The following is a 21,598-nucleotide window of genomic DNA, read 5'->3' as shown; positions in this document are numbered from 1 at the left end:
TAACATACGAAAATAAAACAATTTGTTTCATACTACGTATAAATGTTTATTATACACTACCGCCGCTAGAGCAGCATTCTAGGTTCTCTTTGATATTGTGGTTTTCTTTGTTGATGTGGTTACATGTGAACTGTTCCAACACCTTCTACGAATCACCATAACATATTTAGTGCGGTTGGTTACCAATCCGCTATCGTCATTTCATTGCTAAATGTACAAGGATATAAATGAACTAAAGCGCTCAAGAATATGATCGGTTGCACAAACCGAACATGGACTATACGAGCAATACAAACAGAAATACTGAGATAATGATGACCCCCAAAACGTTTTACAACAACGAAAAGTTAAATATGCGGCTTGAATTTCAACTCTATTTGCAGCTACAATTCTGTGTGTGGTCTGAAGTATTCTTCTAATCTGCCGGCTTTCGTCATTCATTCCGCTAGTAATAAGTTCTATAATGACTTTACTCTGGCTGGGTATATAAATATTGATGGATATTATATATATACCAATTGCGTAGACACCTCATACGAATAAGATATACACTTTTGTTATCATTGTAATTATTTCTATAAACTTTATAATTCATTCACATCAGTATGGTTCCTTTGGTCTGCTTACACTAGCTCAAACTTCCACACCTTGTTCGGTCCAGTTTCGGTCACGTACATAGCCGACCCATTGGGACAGAACGCGAGCGAGTGTGGATTCTCAAACTTGCCCCAGTGATCGATGATGGTTTCCGACCGTGGGTCGATGGTAAATCCACGCACTGGAATCATGTCGGCTGTGGGACCGTTCACCGCGTATACCAAATCGCCATAGGCAGCGACATCGTACACGTGGCCCAGATCCGGTTCCTGAATCGTTGCCGCTTGCGTTCCCTCTCCGAACGATGATCTCAGGCCAGCCCTAGAAAGTTAAATATGGGTGTTACTCTCGAAGAACTGTTTTATTTGTCTTGTAAGGAACTTACTTTGGACAAACAACTCGCATGTTCTCCCTATCGGCGATGCAAATCAAGTCCAAGTGCTCCAAAAGTGTCAATCCGTGTGGGACCTGCAGGGACAAAAACTCCGGCGGTTGTGGAATTACCCTGATCAGTCGGCCAGCAGCATTGAACTTCAACAGGCGACTATTACAGTACCCGTCGGCGATGAAAACTTCCCCGGTTGTAGCTACTGCCGTGGCCGTTGGCTTGCAGAGATGATATCGTGAAGAACCGGGCTCAAACCGTCGACCGATGGTAATGCTGGGATAGTCATGGCCTGGCATAAATTTGAAAGCCTGATGCAGGGCCACATCCGTCAGCCACATGTTGCCATTCTTATCGATCGTCATTCCATGGGGCATGTAGAATATTCCGCTGCCACTTTCGTCGATCACCTCTCCCGTTGCGGCACCCAGCGTTAGGATCGTGCTGTCCTCAATGGGACCCTCCGCGATCTGCTGGAAGTGGTTGGTCTCGTTGAAGCTTCTGTGAATGAAACACGCGTTATTAGATTTCATGAAAATGATACTGGAATTTCAACACACTCACTCAGCGTTCCACACGCGACGACCACGATGGAAGATTACCGGATTTCCGTCACGGTTAACCGATACGGCTGTGACCTGACCAAACTCGTGTGTAACCATGGGCCAGTTTTCCACCAGCCGAGGCTTTGGCGGGCTGTCCAGATGTGATGTGTCGACCGGCTTCTGTGGCTGCTGCTGTTCAATTAAGAGAAACATACGAAGAACAGTTAACGATACGTCGGTCATCCGGTTTTTGGATCCAGTGGTGTAGCCAAGGAGGGGTTTTGGGGGTTAAACCTCCCAAACCAAAATTAATTGAAAAAACTACAAGGGGCAGTCCTATGGGGTTGCACGAACTGTAGACGTAGGACTATACTGCCGTAATCCGCATAACAGTCCCATTTGCTATGGGTTTCCTATGCAGGTGGGGCTGTTATGCGTATCACGGCAGTATACTACTTAATGTAAAAAATATTTATATTCCCGGACCGAAGAAGCGACTGGTACGACGGCGAATGCGAGCAGTTAGTCGAAGAGAAGAATGCAGCATGGGCGAGAATGCTGCAACACCGCACGAGGGCGAACGAGGCGCGATATAAACAGGCACGGAACAGGCAGAACTCGGTTTTCCGGACCAAAAAGCGCCAGCAGGAAGACCGAGATCGCGAAGCGATGGAGCAGCTGTACCGCGCTAAAGACACACGGAAATTCTACGAGAAGTTGAACCGCTCGCGCAGGGGCCACGTACCACAGGCCGACATGTGCAGAGATACAAACGGGAATCTTCTCACGGACCAGTGTGAGGTGATCCAGAGGTGGCGGCAGCATTACGAAGAACACCTGAACGGCGATGCAGCAGACGACGAGGATGGCACGGTAACGCACCTGGGAGCACGCGCGGAAGACATTACACTACCGGCTCCGGATCTCCAAGAAATCCAGGAGGAGATTAGCCGGCTCAAAAATAATAAAGCCGCTGGGGTTGACCAAATACCAAGCGAGCTACTAAAACACGGTGGCGAGCCACTGGCTAAAGCGCTGCACTGGGTGATTACCAAGATTTGGGAGGAGGAGATTTTACCGGAGGAGTGGATGGAAGGTGTCGTGTGTCCTATCTACAAAAAGGGCGACAAGCTGGATTGCTGTAATTACCGAGCAATCACCCTGCTGAACGCCGCCTACAAGGTACTCTCCCAAATACTATGCCGTCGACTATCACCAATTGCAAGAGAGTTCGTGGGGCAGTACCAGGCGGGTTTCATGAGCGAACGATCTACCACGGACCAGGTGTTCGCTCTTCGTCAAGTACTGCAGAAATGCCGCGAGTACAATGTGCCCACACATCATTTGTTCATCGACTTCAAAGCCGCATACGACACTATCGATCGAGATCAGCTATGGCAGATTATGCACGAGTACGGATTCCCGGACAAACTGACGCGATTAGTGAAGGCGACGATGGATCGGGTGATGTGCGTAGTACGTGTCTCAGGGACGCTCTCGAGTCCCTTCGAATCACGCAGAGGGTTACGGCAAGGTGATGGTCTCTCGTGTCTGTTATTCAACATCGCGCTGGAAGGTGTAATAAGAAGAGCAGGGATCGACACGAGTGGTACGATTTTCACAAAGTCCGTTCAGCTACTTGGCTTCGCCGATGACGTTGATATTATTGCACGAAACTTTGAGAAGATGGAGGCCTACATCAGACTGAAAAGAGAAGCCAAGCGCGTCGGACTTACCATCAACACGTCGAAGACAAAGTATATGATAGGAAGAGGTTCACGAGAAGAGAATGAGAACCGCCCGCTTCGAGTTTGCATCGGTGGCGACGAAATCGAGGTGGTTGAAGAGTTCGTGTACTTGGGCTCACTGGTGACCGCCGACAATGATACCAGCAGAGAGATTCGTAGACGCATCGTGGCAGGAAATCGTGCTTACTTTGGCCTCCGCAAGACACTTCGGTCGAACAGAGTTCGCCGTCGTACGAAGTTGACCATCTACAAGACGCTGATTAGACCGGTAGTTCTCTACGGGCACGAGACCTGGACCATGCTCGTGGAGGACCAACGCGCACTTGGTGTCTTCGAACGGAAAGTGCTGCGTACCATCTACGGTGGAGTGCAGATGGAAGACGGCACATGGAGACGGCGAATGAACCATGAGTTGCATCAGCTGTTGGGGGAGCCGCCCATTTGTCATACCGCGAAAATCGGACGACTACGGTGGGCCGGGCACGTAGCCAGAATGTCGGACAATAGCCCGGTGAAAACGGTTCTCAATTGCAATCCGACCGGTACAAGAAGACGTGGCGCGCAGCGAGCACGATGGATCGACCAGGTGGAAGACGATTTGCGGACCCTTCGCAGATTGCGTGACTGGCGACGCGCGGCCATGGACCGAGTGGAATGGAGGAATCTTTTGTATACGGCACAGGCCACTTCGGCCTTAAACTGTTAATAAATAAATAAAAATTTATTTTCTTAGCACATTTAAAGTAATAATAAATCAAATATATTTCTTCCGTATAGTTTAAGCACAACCAATCAACATCGAATGTCACATATTGAACTAAACCTTCTTGGTTATTAGGTCATTTCATTCGTAGTAGGTGATCGAATCCAATTTAACTTATTTGAGAAGATCTGATGTAAGAAGACAGAAAACCGTGACCGAACTAATATCTGGAACTAAATCATTATAGCGCAAGATCAGCTTTTAAAAATTGTAAAAACTTTTCGATTGTGTATGGTAAAAACCCTGGACCGGTGAACAAAATCAAATTGTAGACAATATAATTACATTTCATGTATGGACCAAGCTTTCTAGTTATATTTTGCCATTATTGTAACTTTCTTAAAGTACGCATACAAATATAGCGAATGGTCTTAACCATATATCGAAACTATGCGCAACGAAAGCACAGATTGCTATCATGCAGGTTATGCATGCAACCGATAACGAACAGAGATGCCACATTGAAATCTGTGTTTCGGTCAAAAATATCTTTTTAACATCTGTGATAACTGAATCAGGAAAAAATCTGTGATAAATTTCCGAAAAATCTGTGAAAAATTACAATATTTCGAAAAATCTGTGAAATTTTCATCAAACTGTCAAAAATCTGTCATCTGTAAAAAGAATCTGTGTTCAAAAATTGTGAAAAAAAATCTGTGACATAACAGAAAAATCTGTGAATATGGTAACCCTGGTATTCGCCTCAAACATTGAATCTAAGCGCACAAAGCAAAATGAGTCAACGATGATGATGATGGGTAGATCGAAAGAGATAACTAGTACCATGGCACTATTTTAACCGTGTTTGCAAATGGAGCTCGAATCATTCGTTATCGAGCACTCAGTCGAGATAGAAGTCTTCTGTTGTAGGTCCGTACACTCTATAGCGACAAATAGTGCTAATCCGCGTTCAAGGTTATTTCACACACTCTAAGCCTAGTCGAGGTTTCAGTATTTTTCCCTTCTTTTGTGTTTCTGTTTCTGAGTACCGTTAGCCGGTCAGTGACAAGTGAAGCAGTGTTCTTCTAGTAAGCCGTCTGGATACCGTTACCTACACAAGTTAAGTATTAGTTCACGTTTCCCCTTTTTGGTTGGGCAATAGGCCCGTGCAAAAATTACGTCCCCTGACGGCGGTTCATCTCAAGGTGTGGTGGACGTCGAAACAAAATCGGTTCCCCGGCTCAAAGTATATCCAAGTTCGGCCCGGTGATCTTCTTCCGGACCAAAGAAAAAAAGTGTTTGAATATGTTGCTGATTTCTCGGGTTCTGACGGATCGGTATTCGGCCGTGACAGAACTATCGAAAATTCGCCCTGATAAGCTTCGGGTGGTTGTTAACAGTTTAACTCAGGCAAACGATATTGCTAGCTACGAGCCCTTTACGAAGGAGGACAGGGTGTATATTCCAGCTAACAGGGTTGAAGTCAGTGGGGTCGTTTCCGATTCGAATCTGAATTGCGAGGACCTGCTAAAATATAAGACTATCTGTTTCAAAGACTCCATGCTTAAGCCAATGAAGATCCTGGAGTGCAAACGTTTGCATTCAGCCGCAGCTGAGGGAAGAAAACGTATGTCAACTCAGACTCTTACACAGCCTCCCATTGTAGCAATAAAGCCCGTTGTGGGAAATGCGGTGGGAATCATGCGGATTATTCCTGTGAAGGAGATGTCGAAAAGTGTCTCTACTGTGGGGGAAACCCACATGATCTCCCTTCATGTCCCGCGTAAAACAGCGCGAGGAGAATCTTAAGCGTTCCTTTCAGGGATGCTCTAAGCGATCTTTTGCAGAAATGCTTAAGATAGCTACATCACCTGTCTCTACGAACATCTATACCCAGCCAACATTTTGATTCACTTTAATAAGTTGCAATTTGATTAACTGTACTCTTCAACGATATGAATTGATTGTATAAAATGCACAGAACTCTTCTATGTGAACAAAAGTGGAGGCCATATACGTACAACAAATCGGTATAGTAGAACTATGTGATTTACGACGAATTTTGATCTCATCAGAAGCATTATACAATCATCTAGCTTATCATTTTGAGTTTATATATGATCAACTTTACAATCACACATGAAGGTTTATGGAGCTTAAGGTCCCCAATTTGGTAACAAGGAGTATTTTTTAAAACTAATATTATAAAAATAAAAAAAACAGGATGAAATTTCCATAATTCTGTTATAAGACACAGTTATGCCAACACTGGTCGATATATGTTTTTCATGGGTGAGGTTGGAGTTACTGGAACATCAATTATTAAAAGCAGGTAGGTACGAATTTACTTCCAGTTTCGAACCTGAGATCTTCGTATTCCCAGCATAGCCGCTATGTACTCATCTATTTATACACTGTCAAGCAACGATTATATTTGATCATTTTATCGCTTTGTGATTACGATCTAAAAATACCATAATCCAACCTCAATATGGCACTCTAATGATACGTGCTATACCTGTCAAATCACAACGTACATTCTGTACTCAAGCCATTTTTATTGCTCAAATATTGAACTAGTCTGGCAGAGAATTTGAGAAGTGCTATAAGGAGGTGACTATTTTTTGATCGATTTTGCAGTTTAATCCAATTGCAAATTGATTTCTATACAATGTTTCAAAATTGTCTTTATTATTCCGCATGTACAATTTTGTTTTAAGTTGTAATGGACTAATAAATAACTTCAAGTCAACATTGTATTTCGATCACAGATTTGCATTTTATGTGAACTTTTTACAACAAAACATAATTTTTGCTTACACTATTTGTAATTTTGATTTAGTCTGTCATTATTTGTAATTTATTGTAAACTTTTATATACGATTGCTGGTTTGCTGGGTACCAACTTGTCTACTGACGAAGGCGACAGTGATGAACCCCAGGAGGGAACATCTTCTGCTGTGCCTAGAAACAATAGAAAAAGGAGGAACATTTCCTCCGTAAAGGCCAGAAGGTGTCTCTTCATGGCCCCCCTAAAGTAACTACTCAAGGAAGTACTGGTGCAAACATCAAAAAACCCCAAGTGTTCCCATATCTCAACCAGAGAAAGAAAACAGTGCTGGCTTAATAAATTTCTCTGACATTGTGGACCGTATTCTTACAGCTTAAAATATTTCTGACCCCCTTAAAAGCATCTTGATAAGCTTTATCCCCGCAGTAAAACATTATTGTTGCAGTTCATTGCGAAATGGCCCTCCTTTCAGCGATTGTATCCTTCGATGGCTAATTCATCAAACGAGGTCAAGGATTTAATCACTGTTCTACAGTGGAATTGCAGAAGCATTATCCCGAAAATCGATTCCTTTAAAATCTTACCAAATAACTTGAAATGCGATGCATTTGCACTATGTGAGACATGGCTTACATCAGAAATAGATCTACACTTTTATGATTTTAACATTATTCGCTTGGATCGAGAAGACTCTTATGGAGGAGTACTTTTGGGGATCAAAAAGTGCTATTCTTTCAATCGAATCGACCTCCCCTCGACACCAGGCCTTGAAGTTGTCGGTTGCCAAACCAGAATTATAGGCAAAGACCTTTGCATTGCTTCCACCTACATCCCTCCTAGAGCCTCAGTTAGCCACCGACGGCTTTGCGATATTGCGGAACTCCTCCCCACACCGAGGCTAGTTTTAGGTGACTTCAACTCCCACGGCACGGCATGGGGTTGCCTTCATGACGATAATCGATCTACCCTACTCCATGAGCTTTGCGACAACTTCATTATGACCATTTTGAATAGGGTGAAATGACACGGATCCCTGCCCCTCCACCGCGTCCGAGCGCCTTAGACCTGTCCCTCTGCTCGACATCGCTGCGGTTAGATTACATGTGGAAGGTAGTCTCTGATCCCCACGGCAGCGATTAATATTGCTAACGGTTCAGGGCCACCGAACACAATCAATGTTTCGTATGACCTCACACGAAATATTGATTGGAAGAGCTACGCGTCCGCGATATCCGACAAAATCGAGTGCACTCAAGAGCTTCCTCCGGAGGAAGAGTACGGGTTCCTGGCTGGCTTGATTCTCGATACCGCGATTCAAGCTAGACTAAACGCGTACCAGACGCGAACTCACGCGGGCGTCCTCTTAATTCATAGTGGGATAAAGAGTGATCAGACGTGTACGTGTAGAAGGGCGCTGCGTATAAGACCTTCCGGGACGACGGGCTGCCTGCTAGCTACCGACAGTACGCAATGGCGGAAAGAGTTTGATGAAAGCCAAAAAAGTAGCTACTAGCGCCGGTTCGTCGACGGACTAAAGATAGAAACATCGATGAGCACTCTTTGAAGTACGGCTCGGCGCTTACGAAACCGAAACAGTACTAACGAGAGCGTGGAATATTCAAACAGTTGGATATTCGATTTTGCCAAGAAGGTTTGTCCGGATTCCGCCCCGGCACAGAAGATCTACCGCGCCGCGTCTCCTCGCGATAACGCGCACGAAACACCGTTTTCGATGGTGGAGTTCTCACTTGCTCTCTTGTCATGTAACAATAAAGCCCCATTGCCAGACCGAATCATATTTAACTTGTTAAAGAATCTGCCAGACTCTGCCAAGAGACGCTTGTTGAATTTATGTAATAAGTTTCTTGAGGGTAATATTGTCTCTCATGACTGGAGGCAAGTGAAGGTCATCGCTATTCAAAAACCAGGAAAACCAGCCTACGACCACAACTCGTATCGACCGATTGCGATGCTGTTCTGTATCCGAAAGTTATTCGGGAAAATGATCTTGTTTCGCCTCGACAATTGGGTTACTGTCAGATACACAATTTGGTTTCCGCAAAGGCAAAGGCACGAACGACTGTCTTGCGTTGCTCTCAACAGAAATTCAAATGGCTTATGCTAGCAAAGAGCAGATGGCATCAGTCTTCTTGGATATTAAGGGGGCTTTTTACTCAGTTTCTATCAACATTCTGTCAGAGAAGCTGCACCAGCATGGTCTTTCACCAATTTTAAATAACTTTTTGCTAAACCTGTTGTCTTAAAAGCACATGCACTTTTCGCATGGCGATTTAACAACATCGCGATTTAGCTACATGGGTCTTCCCCAGGGCTCATGTCTAAGTCCCCTACTCTACAATTTTTACGTGAATGACATTGACGATTGTATTGCCAATTCCTGCACGCTCAGGCAACTTGCAGACGACGGGGTGGTCTCTGTTACAGGGCCCAAAGCTGCCGACTTGCAAGGACCATTACAAAATACCTTGGACAATTTGTCTGCTTGGGCTCTTCAGCTGGGTATTGAGTTCTCCACGGAGAAAACTGAGTTGGTTGTTTTTTCTAGGAAGCGTGAGCCGGCGCAACTCCAGCTTCTATTAATGGGTGCAACGATCAATCAGGTTTTCACATTTAAATATCTCGGGGACTGGTTCGACTCTAAAGGTACCTGGGGATGTCACATTAGGTATCTGAAACAGAAATGCCAACAAAAGATCAATTTTCTCTGGATAATAACTGGAACATGGTGGGGTGCCCACCCAGGAGACCTGATCAGGTTGTACCAAACAACGATATTATCCGTGATAAAGTACGGGTGTTTCTGTTTCCGCTCCGCTGCGAACATACACTTCATCAAACTGGAGAGAATCCAGTATCGTTGCTTGCGTATTGCCTTGGGTTGCATGCACTCGACCCATACGATGAACCTCGAAGTGCTGGCGGGCGTTCTTCCGCTAAAAAATCGATTTTGGGAACTCTCATATCGATTGCTCATCCAATGCGACATTCTGAACCCGTTGGTGATTGAAAACTTCGAGAGGCTCGTCGAGCTAAATTCTCAAACCCGATTTATGTCCTTGTATTTCGACTACATGGCACAGAGCATTAATCCTTCTTCATATACTCCCAACCGTGTTCGTTTCCTAAATACTTCTGATTCTACTGTATTCTTCGACACATCCATGAAGGAAGAGATTCATGGAATCCCGCACCATATACGCCCGCAAGTGATCCCCAATATATTTTATAATAAATTCCGAGAAGTCGACTGTGACAAAATGTTCTACACTGACGGATCAAATCTCGATGGGTCCACTGGCTTCGGTATCTTCAACAATACTATCACCGCTTCATTCAAACTCAATGATCCCGCTTCAGTTTACGTCGCAGAGTTAGCTGCAATTCAGTACACCCTTGGGATCATCGACACTCTGCCCACAGATCACTACTTCATCGTTTCGGACAGCCTCAGCTCTATCGAGGCTCTTCGGTCGATGAAGCCCAAAAAGCAATTCCCATATTTCCTGGGGTAGATACGGGAGTCCTTGTGTACGTTATCTGAAAAATCTTATCTGATTACCTTTGTTTGGATCCCCTCTCATTGCTCTATACCGGGCAATGAAAAGGCCGACTCATTAGCAAAGGTGTGCGCTTTAAATGGTGACATATACGAAAGACCAATCTGCTTCAACGAATTTTTTAGCATATGTCGTCAGAGGACACTCAACAGTTGGCAAACCTCATGGAGCAATGGTGAACTTGGACGATGGCTACATTCCATTATCCCAAAGGTATCAACGAAGCCTTGGTTCAGGGGGATGGATGTGGGTCGGGATTTTATTCGTGTAATGTCCCGACTTATGTCCAACCTCTACACCTTAGATGCGCATTTGCGGCGTATTGGGCTTGCGGAGAGTAGTCTGTGCGCTTGTGACGAGGGCTATCACGACATCGAGCACGTTGTCTGGGTGTAGGCCGGGTATTTGGACGCCAGGTCTCAGTTAAAGGATTCCCTGCGGGCGCGAGGTAGACCACCCAATGTCCCAGTCCGAGATATGCTGGCATATCGTGATTTCCCCTATATGTCCCTTATTTATACTTTCATAAAAACGATAAATATCCCAATTTAGCCCCTCTCTTTTTATTTCTCGTTTTTAGAAGTTTCCTCCTGCCGTGTGGAACCGATCAGCTCCAGACTGCCACTATGTAACCGCCGTCGCCCTTACCACTACGGAAACTGAACCGAGAGCGACTCGAGGTCCGATGACTTTTGAAGGATTCCCCGCGGGTCCGAAGAATACTATCCGCCAATCCGGCCTACTAGACTGAGGCGCTAATTGGTTTCGCTGATCTCCCGTTTGTCCGAAAGTTGCAAGTTTTGCTCTTCTCTCCCGGTCACCATCTACGCCTTCTCTCCCCTGTCCTTGATACAACTGCTTCTACACCAATTTTGGAAATAATCCCCCCTCTGAATATCTTGACCAAGCATAAGTCTCCGCTAAAAAGTTCAAATTTGTATTCTGTATTCCTAGTTTTAAGATAGTTGTAATTTTACCTCTTTGTTAAAACTATTGTCCCCCATCTTGTAAATAGAATTGTATCCCTAGTTTTAAAATACCTGTGAATTTTCTCATAGATATTTGTTCCCCCTTTTGTGTACCAAACTATATTGTTAGTTTTAAGATAACTGTAAATACTTCCTAAAAAACTATTACTATTGAATTTCTTGTTTTAAAATTTTTCATTAAAAAATCTTTTGCCCCCTCTCTTGTATATAGAATCTTATTTCTAGTCTTAAGATAGCTGTAAATTTTTTCTCTTTTATAAAAAAAATATTTCAACATTGTAACCTCCTAGTTTTAAAATATCCAAAATGTAAAAACAAAAGAATTTGGCACCGCCAAGCTAACGCATTTTTGCCTATCAAATAAACGAAATGAATAAAAAAAAAGAAACTTACTTTAATTCATGCCAAGATGATATGACGAGATAGTGAGTCGCAGAAGCAAGAATTGGGACCGCGGTGAAATACGGTGGCTACTGATACGGAAATAAATTCCAATTCAAAGGCTCTTATACCATTACCGAAACCACAAATGGTTTGATAATTATGTTTGTATTTTCGACTGTTTAGCGCATTATTTCTTTAGGTTAGGAATCAGTCTGTTTTTAATAAGGATGTGTATGTTCTCTTCCTCCGATGTTTTGGTCCTTATTGAACCTTTCTCAAGGAATCTATGAATTCTATTGTGCCGAATAAGTTATTTTAGAGGACAATTCAAAAAACTTTTTCCGAAATTTTGGTGATCTCTTGTCGCTTAATTCTTGTTAAACGCATAGCTTTCAAGTTTCGCCTAACTGTAAAGTGATTCGGAACATTAACATAAAGTTGACTAGTCTTGTGATCCTACTTTGATCGTGCAATGACGTAGCAGAAACAGTGAATGAAGTTTACAATAAAATCCAATTATCTTCACAAGTAAAAACGTCTTATAAGTGAAGGAAAATGGAATATAATGATAAAACAATTGATTTTTGCTCAGGGTCCTGCTTTGGTTATGTAAAAATGAATCAGAATTTATGGCATTTTATTCACGAATCTGGGAACATTTTTTCCGTACGGTATCTTCAACATAAATACAATAGAAGCAAAGCGAGTACACTGAAACCTTCATTTACGAACTCTTTTTTTACGTCATATTCGATTTACGTAACTTTTTTACGAAATAAATCCGAAAAAACCAACTCGCAAAAAATGGATACAGTACAATATGAAGTTGTATACAATTTAACATATTCTCAGCTAATTGTTACACAAAAAAGTTGAGTATTTTCGGAACGGGGTTGACGATTGCATGACGGAATTCGATGTTTGATGCCATTTAGAAACCCTAATAAAAATATTATACACGATCTTTAACCCATATAGTACTACGATTTCACATATTGTTTAGTTCATACCCTGAACAGGTCGTTAGGCTCTTGAATCATAAGATGTTTATTAGGGAAACGAACATGGGTATTTTTGAAATGGGGTGGGCAAGTATATGACGGGAACCGATATCTGAAGCCATTTTGAAATTCAAAATGGAGACATCCGATTTAGATTTATTCTTTATAATCTGAACAATATGGGATGACGGAAATTGATATCTGAAGCCACTTTGAAACTCAAGTTGGTGACTTCCAGTTTAGATCAATTTAAAAGACAAAAGTTAAACCCGTTAAGGTATTCAGCCTAAATTCAGTTCTAAAGTTCCACTTCTAGTTTTTCGGTCTGTATACTTCACTTTCTTGCTCTCACTTGCGTACAATGGCTCTAAATTTTCATAACTTTTTCTATCCAGTAATCTCTAGCTAATTGAATGTCGTGAAAATGTAAAAAAATAAATTCTCTATAATCTCAACAATGAGGATAATTTCGGAATAGGGTTGACGAAAATCAATGTATGACATCATTTAGAAGTCCAAGATGGCAAATTCCGTTAAAGGTTAACCTCCAAAATATAGGTATTTTCAAAATGCAATAATTATAGAGTTGATATAGGTATAGTGATTAGTGATGCGGATGATATGGTTATATAAATTTTGTCTCAACTGGAAGACGCTATCTTGGCCTTCAAAATGACGTCACTCTTCGATTTCCGTGATCTACTCGTCAAGCCCATTAAAAAATTCTCTTATGTTTAACGTTACACAGAGTTTCGCTCAACTGGAGGTTGGAATCTTGGATTACGAAATAGCGCCAAACTACTATTGTCATCATTTACTCGTTAAGCCCGTTCCAAAAATACCCATATTGTTTGAATTATCGGGAATATTGTTCAACCGGAAGTCGCTATCTTGGATTTCAAAAAAGGTTCCAAAAATCCATTTTCATCGTCTACTTGTCAAGCCCGTTCCAAAAATCCATATTGTTTGAGTTAACAAACATTTTGCTTAACCTACGGAATTTGATAAGAATTGGAAGCGAACTTTTTTTGCGAACTAAATTCCAAATAACGAATACTTTTTCTATGAACTAATTCAATTTACGAACCCCCTGTTTGGTTCGCGAATAAAGGTACCAGTGTAATCGGAAGCTGGGTGAACTGATATCATAGTAACTTATCTTGTTTTGTATAATGAGAATTTTCGAGTCCGGTAATAATCGGCGTGGGAAAAACAACGCGAACAGAAAATTATCAACATGAATCGTTGATACTCCCTGTAGCTCTGTGCGGTCATGAGCCGTGGACGTTAAAACTGACGGTTATCGAGTGCTCGTTGTGATTTGGAGAAGTAGTATGCGTCCAATAATCAACGGCATAATGGAGCATGGAGAATGTAAGAACTGTATCAAGTATTCAATCTGCCAACACTGTTTGTGAAAGTTTAGTTTGTTTTCCGCGCTCCCCATTTTTTGTTTATATTATTGTAATTGTTGCCTCGATATCCTGCAAAACCGTTCAAACTTGATATCCGGCCTCCGTGTTCACTTGCCGAATGACGGTGTTTTGCTCACACGCAAGGTAGGACCGCAATATCAAGGTATTCTGGACAAGCAGAAGCAGTTTGCTGATTTGCCACAACCGCCATTCCACCGCTACACCGCCACCTCGCCACTCCGTCACCTCGCCGCTCCGCCATCTCGCCACTCCACCACCATCACTTCCACTCGCAGTTTACAAAAGTGTCACCATCTGAACAAAATATCAACATAACACACGACTAAATACCGCCCATCAATTTGCTAATTCATCATCCAGCAGAAATAAACATCATCGCCGCTGCTGTGTTTTATTTCTGCCAACCGAAAGAACATATACATCCATCAGTTGTCCTCCGCCTACCTGAACTCCAGGTGCCAGAACGAGAAATTTGAGAAGTAATTTCGTAGTTGTTTTGGTTAGTACTTTCTTGCGCTCCTTCGATCTTGTACCTAAGTGAATTTCGTACCCAAAAACATACCTGTCATCATCTTGTAGAGTGTAAGTGGCGCCATCTGTTACTGAGCATTTCAACTAGTAACCCTTACACTACCGCATATCGTAAAATGCCTGGATTTTGGGAGAGTTGTACTGATAAATTTTCCGATGGTCGTAATGCTGTAAAATGTGGCGGTTTTTGCTCTTCGTCATTTTGCGCAAAATGTTGCGGACTAAACGACGAATTATTTGCCGCTGTTATTAACAAGTCTAACTTATTTTGGATGTGTAGCACCTGCAAAAATATCATGGACAAAGCACGTTTTCGTAACGCATTAGTGTCCGTTGAGTCCGCAAACCAAATGGTGATCGAGGAGCTTAAAAATTCCATTCGCAACGACATACTGGAGGAATTAAAGGTAGAAATTCGGACCAACTTCAAAACGTTGATAGACGCTGTACCAAAAACGCCGATTCCTGGACCGCGACAATTTTCCTTTAATTCTGCTAAAAGAAAGAGAGACAACGACGATACAGGCTCCAATCCTTCTAAGCTGCTACGTGGTACTGATGCTGCCGACTCATTGACACCATCTATCGCTGTGAATCGTGAAGATAAAAAGTTTTGGTTGTACCTGTCAGGAATTTCGCCCGATGTCCCTGATGAAAGCGTTACCAAGCTAGCTGCGGATAAACTCGGAAATTCGAACATCACTGTCGTCAAGTTGGTCCCTCGTGGCAGAGATCCTAGAACGCTGAATTTTGTCTCCTACAAAGTTGGCATGCCCACGGATCTCAAAGAAAAGGCTATGACGGCATCTACATGGCCAGTTGGCATTGCTTATCGTGAGTTTGAAGAGAAGTCGGATTCCAGAAAGGTTTTTTGGAAACCGAATGCGCCCGACTCAGCAACAATGACTACTTACACTGCTCTTCGCCCTCCTCCCAACTAGTTACATCGCCTGTTTCACATCCTGTATTGCCTGTTCCCGAAGTTACCGCACATTCCGAGCAGTTTATTTCCGTTTACTACCAGAACGTGCGAGGAATGAGAACGAAAACACAAGAATTCCATCTAGCGCTCTCTTCTAGTGACTACGACGTCATTGTCCTTACGGAAACCTGGCTGCGCGAAGACATATTAAACGTTGAGCTCTCGTCAAACTACGTAATATATCGCTGCGACCGCAACTCAACAACCAGTCATCTGCGTCGAGGCGGTGGCGTCCTAATAGCGGTAAAGAACAACCTCGTAGGCTCGCAGCTAAGCTTATCTGGAATTGAACGCCTGGAGCAAATCGCCGTGCGTATCGCGCTCCCGAATCAATCTGTATATATTAGCTGTGTTTATCTCAGGCCAAATAGTGATCCGGATTTGTATCACGCGCACGCTAATGCCGTTCAAACAATTCTAGACAATGCTGGCAGCACCGACACTGTTCTCGTCTTTGGAGACTACAATCTTCCACGCCTTCAGTGGTCGCTCGATAATGATCTAAAATGTTACCTACCTATTAATGCCTCTTCGGAACAAGAAATAGCTGCAACGGAGTCTATGGTTGCAGGCGGTCTGTACCAGATCTGCTCATTGACGAATGTGAACGGGAGGATCCTCGATCTTGCATTCGTAAACAACACGGATATCGTAGAGCTGCTTGAACCTCCGACTGCTATTCTCAAAGTCGATCCGCACCACAAACCGTTTGTCCTGCGGCTAGATGTACGTACCAACACTGGAGATGATTCATTTCATTCGATTGACGAGCTTGATTTTGACTTTAACCGTTGCAACCTTGACGAAATCTCCGCACTGATTGCCACTGTCGACTGGACCGACTTAATGTGTTGTAATGAGCTTGACGAAGCAGTCGCGCTGTTTTATGGCAAAGTATATGACATACTCCGCCTAAAGGTTCCACTGAAACGAGTCAACAGGAGGGTGGATTTCAAATTTCCATGGTGGAACGCTGAGATTCGCCGTTTGCGTAATGCACTGCGAAAACAACGCAAGCGGTATTTCCGCCATAAGTAAGACGAAAACAAAGTTACTCTTCGACGGATAGAGCTGCAATACGAAACGGCCCGGAATTCCGCTTTTCGTGAGTATTTGAATCATGTGCAAAATAGCCTTCGCGATAACCCCGCAACATTTTGGAAATTCGTTAGCAGCAGAAAACGATCTGGTAGTACTCCCACTGACGTTTTCCTTGGAAACGCAAGCGCGCAATCTCCAGCTGATACCGTAAATTTGTTTGCTGATTTCTTTCGCGGAGTGTTTAGAAACGACTATACCGTCCCTTCGGAAGAGTATTTGGAAACATTACCATCGTACAACATAAATCTCCCCCGTCCCACTGTAAGCCGAGCTGACGTCTTGAAGGCTCTGACTGCTGTTGCTTCGTCGAAAGGGCCTGGCCCCGATCATCTCTCGCCCCAATTTATAAAAAGCTGCGCCCACGTGCTGTCTCTTCCGGTGTGTATCATTTTCAATCGCTCTCTCGCTGAAGGCATTTTTCCTATCGCCTGGAAAGAAGCTGCTATCGTTCCCATTCACAAGGCTGGAAATATTCACAACGTCGAAAATTACAGAGGTATCTCATCATTAAACTGTCTCTCCAAAGTTCTCGAAAAGCTGGTCTACAACGTCACGTATGCAGCTGCATCCCACATTATCTCGGAGTATCAACACGGGTTTGTCACAAAACGATCAACAACTTCTAACCTGATAGCCTACACTTCTAAGTTGTTTCCCGCCGTCGAGAAGCGTCATCAGGTGGACGCAATTTACGTCGATTTCTCAAAAGCTTTCGACAAAGTACCGCACAACATCGCAATCTTGAAATTAAAGCGTTTGGGATTTCCCACCTGGTTGACTAACTGGTTGCAGTCGTATCTTTCCGATCGCTCGGCATTCGTGAGTATAAAAAACACGCGTTCAAGCACATTCAGAACACCCACAGGTGTCCCGCAAGGCAGTCACCTGGGCCCGCTTATTTTTATCCTGTTTATTAACGATATCTGTAGTCGGATCAAGTCTGGGAAATTGCTGTACGCGGACGATCTCAAAATCTTCCGAACTATCGCTTCTGCACTTGACGCCGTAGTGCTTCAAGAAGATATCTGTACTATTCAAGAATGGTGCACGCTTAACGGAATGGAAGTCAACGTTAATAAATGCAAAATAATCAGTTTCGGACGCTTGCTTACTCCAGGACGTTATGAATACAGCCTAAAAGGTAGAACAATTGAAAGCGTCGACTCGATCCGTGACTTGGGAGTGCTCTTCGATAGGAAGTTGAGCTTTTCCGACCATATCACCGCGACAACTGCTAAGGCTTTCGGAATGCTGGGCTTCTTAAAGCGGAACACGGCGGACTTCGATGATTTCTATGCACTAAAAGCACTCTACTGTGCCCTGATCAGAAGTGTTCTGGAGTATGCTGTGCAAGTGTGGGCACCATACCATGGCGTTCAAATTGACCGACTAAAGCGTATACAAAGATGTTTTGTGCGATTCGCCCTCAGGAAACTTCCATGGAATGATCCAGTTGTGTTGCCTCCTTATGCCGATAGATGTATGCTACTCGGTCTGCAGACTCTGGCGACTCGCCGTATCTTCCTGCAAAGAGTTTTTGTTTTCGACTTGCTGTCAGGTAATATCGACAGTCCCGATCCTCTCGGGCGTTAATTTGTATGCGCCTCCTCGTGTTCTCCGTAACCCCACTCTGTTGTGGATCCCTAGACACCGTACTTCATATGGACAAAATAATCCACTGGAAAGATGTTGCCGCAGATTTAACGAAGCTTCTTCAGTGTATGATTTTAACATTTCCAAGCATAGATATAAGATATTAATAAGAAATATATAGTTTTAAAATGCGTCTGTACGGTGTATACCGAAGATAAGGAAATAAATAAACATGCTGACATCGGAAGCCTGATAAAGCGCGGCAGACTACAGTGGGCTGGGATTGTAGCGCGAATGCCGGAAGAAAAGCAGTTAAAGTAATTGTCAGCAGACGCTCTGGAAAATTTAGGGGTAGATCCCGCGCTCGCCCGCCTACTGTATGCAATCGAGGAAGACTAGCGTGTGATGGACGTACAAGAAGCTTTGAGAGTGGTCCCAATGTCGAGCCACCTGTAAGTCTTAAATTTATTTGGACATAATCCTAATCATCTAGATTTTTCAGCCAATATGTATCGCGATAGAGTATTTAATATACTTGTGAGTGAACAAAGTCAATATTTGTTCCAATCTTGAACACATGTTGGAGTTTTAGATTGACACGTTTAATTTCGTATCTTGTACACGTGTCAAACATATTGTTTCAATCACATGCGAGGGCAAATGTTTGTGCTATAACACGAATTGACGTTGCACATTATTATCCGAAAAGCTGTTACTCGAGAGACATTGCACCTGGCAACAACTTTAGTGCACGTGAGCTTGCACAACACATTTCCAGCCTGAAACACATTTTTACTCACCGCTTCTTCTGGAACCTCATTGAAAGCGTCCTCGTAAGCACGTTCCATGATCATCTCCCGGAGCCGTCGGAAGAAGTTGTTGTTTAACAGCTCCGCCTCCCTGGGGCTAGGCCCCGAAGACAATCCGTGCGAGGCTGACCAGGCGCCTCCACAGAGAATGGCCAAAATCAGCAACCAGCCATACTGCAGCTCCATCGCTCGGTACATTTGTTCGTCCTGCCCTGTCCGCTACTACTCGCAAACGCAAACTTTTCTCTCCTTACCGCTGCCACTATGGGAAGGAAAAAATACTATCGTGAATATTTTTAGCGTACTGCGGCAAAATGTGTTTTATTTGACTTGATGCGGGCTTCGATCGAATGTTTGGTCTGCCTGGTAGCAGATAAGGTGCCAAGTTTCAGAGTTATGCAAGTTTTGCTGCACTACCGAAGAGTTAGCAACGCGTAAAAATAAATCGATAATTTATGACGACCATAAAACTACCAGCTCAGATATGTTATCCATATGTTCCAAACGTACACTTTTCACAAATCCTACGTGCATTCGCAGCAGGATAGCGTGAGAGTTTCGGTAATCGATAGTATACTTACAGTATCACAAACGAAAAATGAAAATCAGTCCCAGTTTGGCTTCAACAGATTTTCCATGGTTCCAATCGACGGTGGTTCGGACTGGCAATTGCACAACGACCACCTTTTCTGGCTTGCGATTCGGTAATGAAATGCAAATACAGGAAGCCTGAAGCAGTTGCCTGCTCAAGCCTACTTTTAACGATACTCGACACCACCTGATACTAACTACACGGTGAGGATGGCAGCAAATTAAAAGTAAGCTCCAAAAACCCTCTGTAGTGTATTTTCACATCCTCATACGCACTCGTGATAAGAAAGGGAAGCTTTTCCGCGAGAGGCAGCTTTTTTTCGGCTGCCTTTTTTTCCTTGAACTGAGAGATGAGCGAAATTGTCATTGCGCAAGTCTTCGGCCAAATGTAAACTATGACGCGAACGAAATTCTTTCCATATTGACACTACTACCCGAATGGGCACCCGGCCATCATTCCACGGTAATATTGTTTGAAATGTGATAATATGTGAGGAAATAAGTATGAGAAATCCTTCTTTTTTGCATGTTCAATTCTAGAGACCATAGTTTTTCCCACAGTATACAATAAAATAGGCAGAAGTATAGTTCAGGATTTTCGGAACAACTTTGTTGAAGGAAGCATGGTGCTACAATATTTCTGAATGTCGTTTTACTATTCAAAGTTCGATTGTTCGAATTAATTGACAAAAATCTTTTATTTTAACAACACTGCCAATGTACCAATACTATCCAGATTTCTAGGTGAATTCACTCCGTTGGTTTTTGTTTTATTCAATTGACATGTTCGGCGGATAAATATTTCAAAACAATTTGCTCAATTTTATAGACGTAGTTAAAAATTGAAAAGTACGGAGAGAGGAGAGGGGTATTTTACACATAAACAAAAGTAGAATTTCGAACTGAAATAACTGAAATATTGTGGAGGTGGTTTGTTCAGGTAAATTATTCAAACATATTTAATCAATCTCATTTGCACAGTAGAATAGAAAAATAGGGGAATAATGCATCTACTTTGCGTTCACTTTTATCAATGGAAGTATAGTCACAGGCTGGAATATTATTTATGTCGTTTCCAAAAAATACTCTTTCCATATCGCATCGCATATCTGTCCCGTTTTCTACGGGGTTTTTCTTCCCTTATGGGACAGACTTGCAATCATAGGCAGTGCAGTTTGATTACTCATTTTTAATTCGTTTATGTGGCACGGCTAAAGGCGTTAGCTTCACGGAGCCGTGTGTCTTTCATATATGTACAAGATGTAAAAAATAAAAATAATAAACGATTAATAATAGGAGTCTATCCGATCCCGTACACGTCACTTGGCATTGCGCGCGGTGATCCGCGCATTGGAGAAATATTTGCTTCCACACCAACTGCATCGTGGGGGTCATTCATATATCTGTCGTCGTCACACATGTCCGTGTCATCATCGGGTTTACTGCATTGATGTTCGCGATCAGGTGTTCTTCTTAACTTCTTTCCCTGTCGAGTCACGAGCGTGAACCCTCCATCATTGCTATTTGACGATTATGGTACTTGACGAAGCTTGCAAGGTTGTCACTGTTGCTTGAACAGCAGTCACAAATTTGGCAACCGTTTGTGGCTCAGGGAATGATATTGGAGACTGATACGTGTTAGTTTGTCCTTGATATGTACAAAGAGTTTACTATATAATATTTTGTACTGAAGGGTAAGGTAGGAGGGAATGGGTTGGTCTACCCGCATTCTCACAACAAAAATACTATTTGAAATACCTGGAATGTAATTCCTCTACGTGTCCTGCGTAATGGTTTCCACTTCTACGAAATACGTCATGAATCTTTTAATGCC

General features: G+C 43.1%; 1 protein-coding gene across 2 annotated transcripts; it reads right to left on the bottom strand.

The window, feature by feature from the left end:
• Positions 1-21: 21 nt before the first annotated feature.
• On the bottom strand, positions 22-20,042 carry LOC131694209 (peptidyl-alpha-hydroxyglycine alpha-amidating lyase 2). Of its 2 annotated transcripts, none has more exons than XM_058982712.1 (5): positions 19,755-20,042; positions 19,165-19,435; positions 1,547-1,716; positions 983-1,483; positions 22-918 (listed from the first exon to the last, which is right to left on the bottom strand). In XM_058982712.1, the coding sequence occupies exons 2-5, from the start codon at positions 19,369-19,371 to the stop codon at positions 624-626; spliced, it is 1,173 nt and encodes a 390-aa protein (XP_058838695.1). In that variant the 5' UTR covers positions 19,372-19,435; positions 19,755-20,042; the 3' UTR covers positions 22-623. The 2 variants fall into 2 exon arrangements, with proteins under 2 accessions (XP_058838695.1, XP_058838694.1); XM_058982711.1 differs by having other exon boundaries at positions 1,547-1,719; positions 19,755-20,040.
• Positions 20,043-21,598: the final 1,556 nt, after the last annotated feature.

This window comes from Topomyia yanbarensis, chromosome 3, assembly GCF_030247195.1.
Source record: "Topomyia yanbarensis strain Yona2022 chromosome 3, ASM3024719v1, whole genome shotgun sequence".
Lineage (NCBI taxonomy): Eukaryota > Metazoa > Arthropoda > Insecta > Diptera > Culicidae > Topomyia > Topomyia yanbarensis.
The sequence above is the reverse complement of the archived record's forward strand: the minus strand, read 5'-3'. Positions and strand labels throughout refer to the sequence as shown.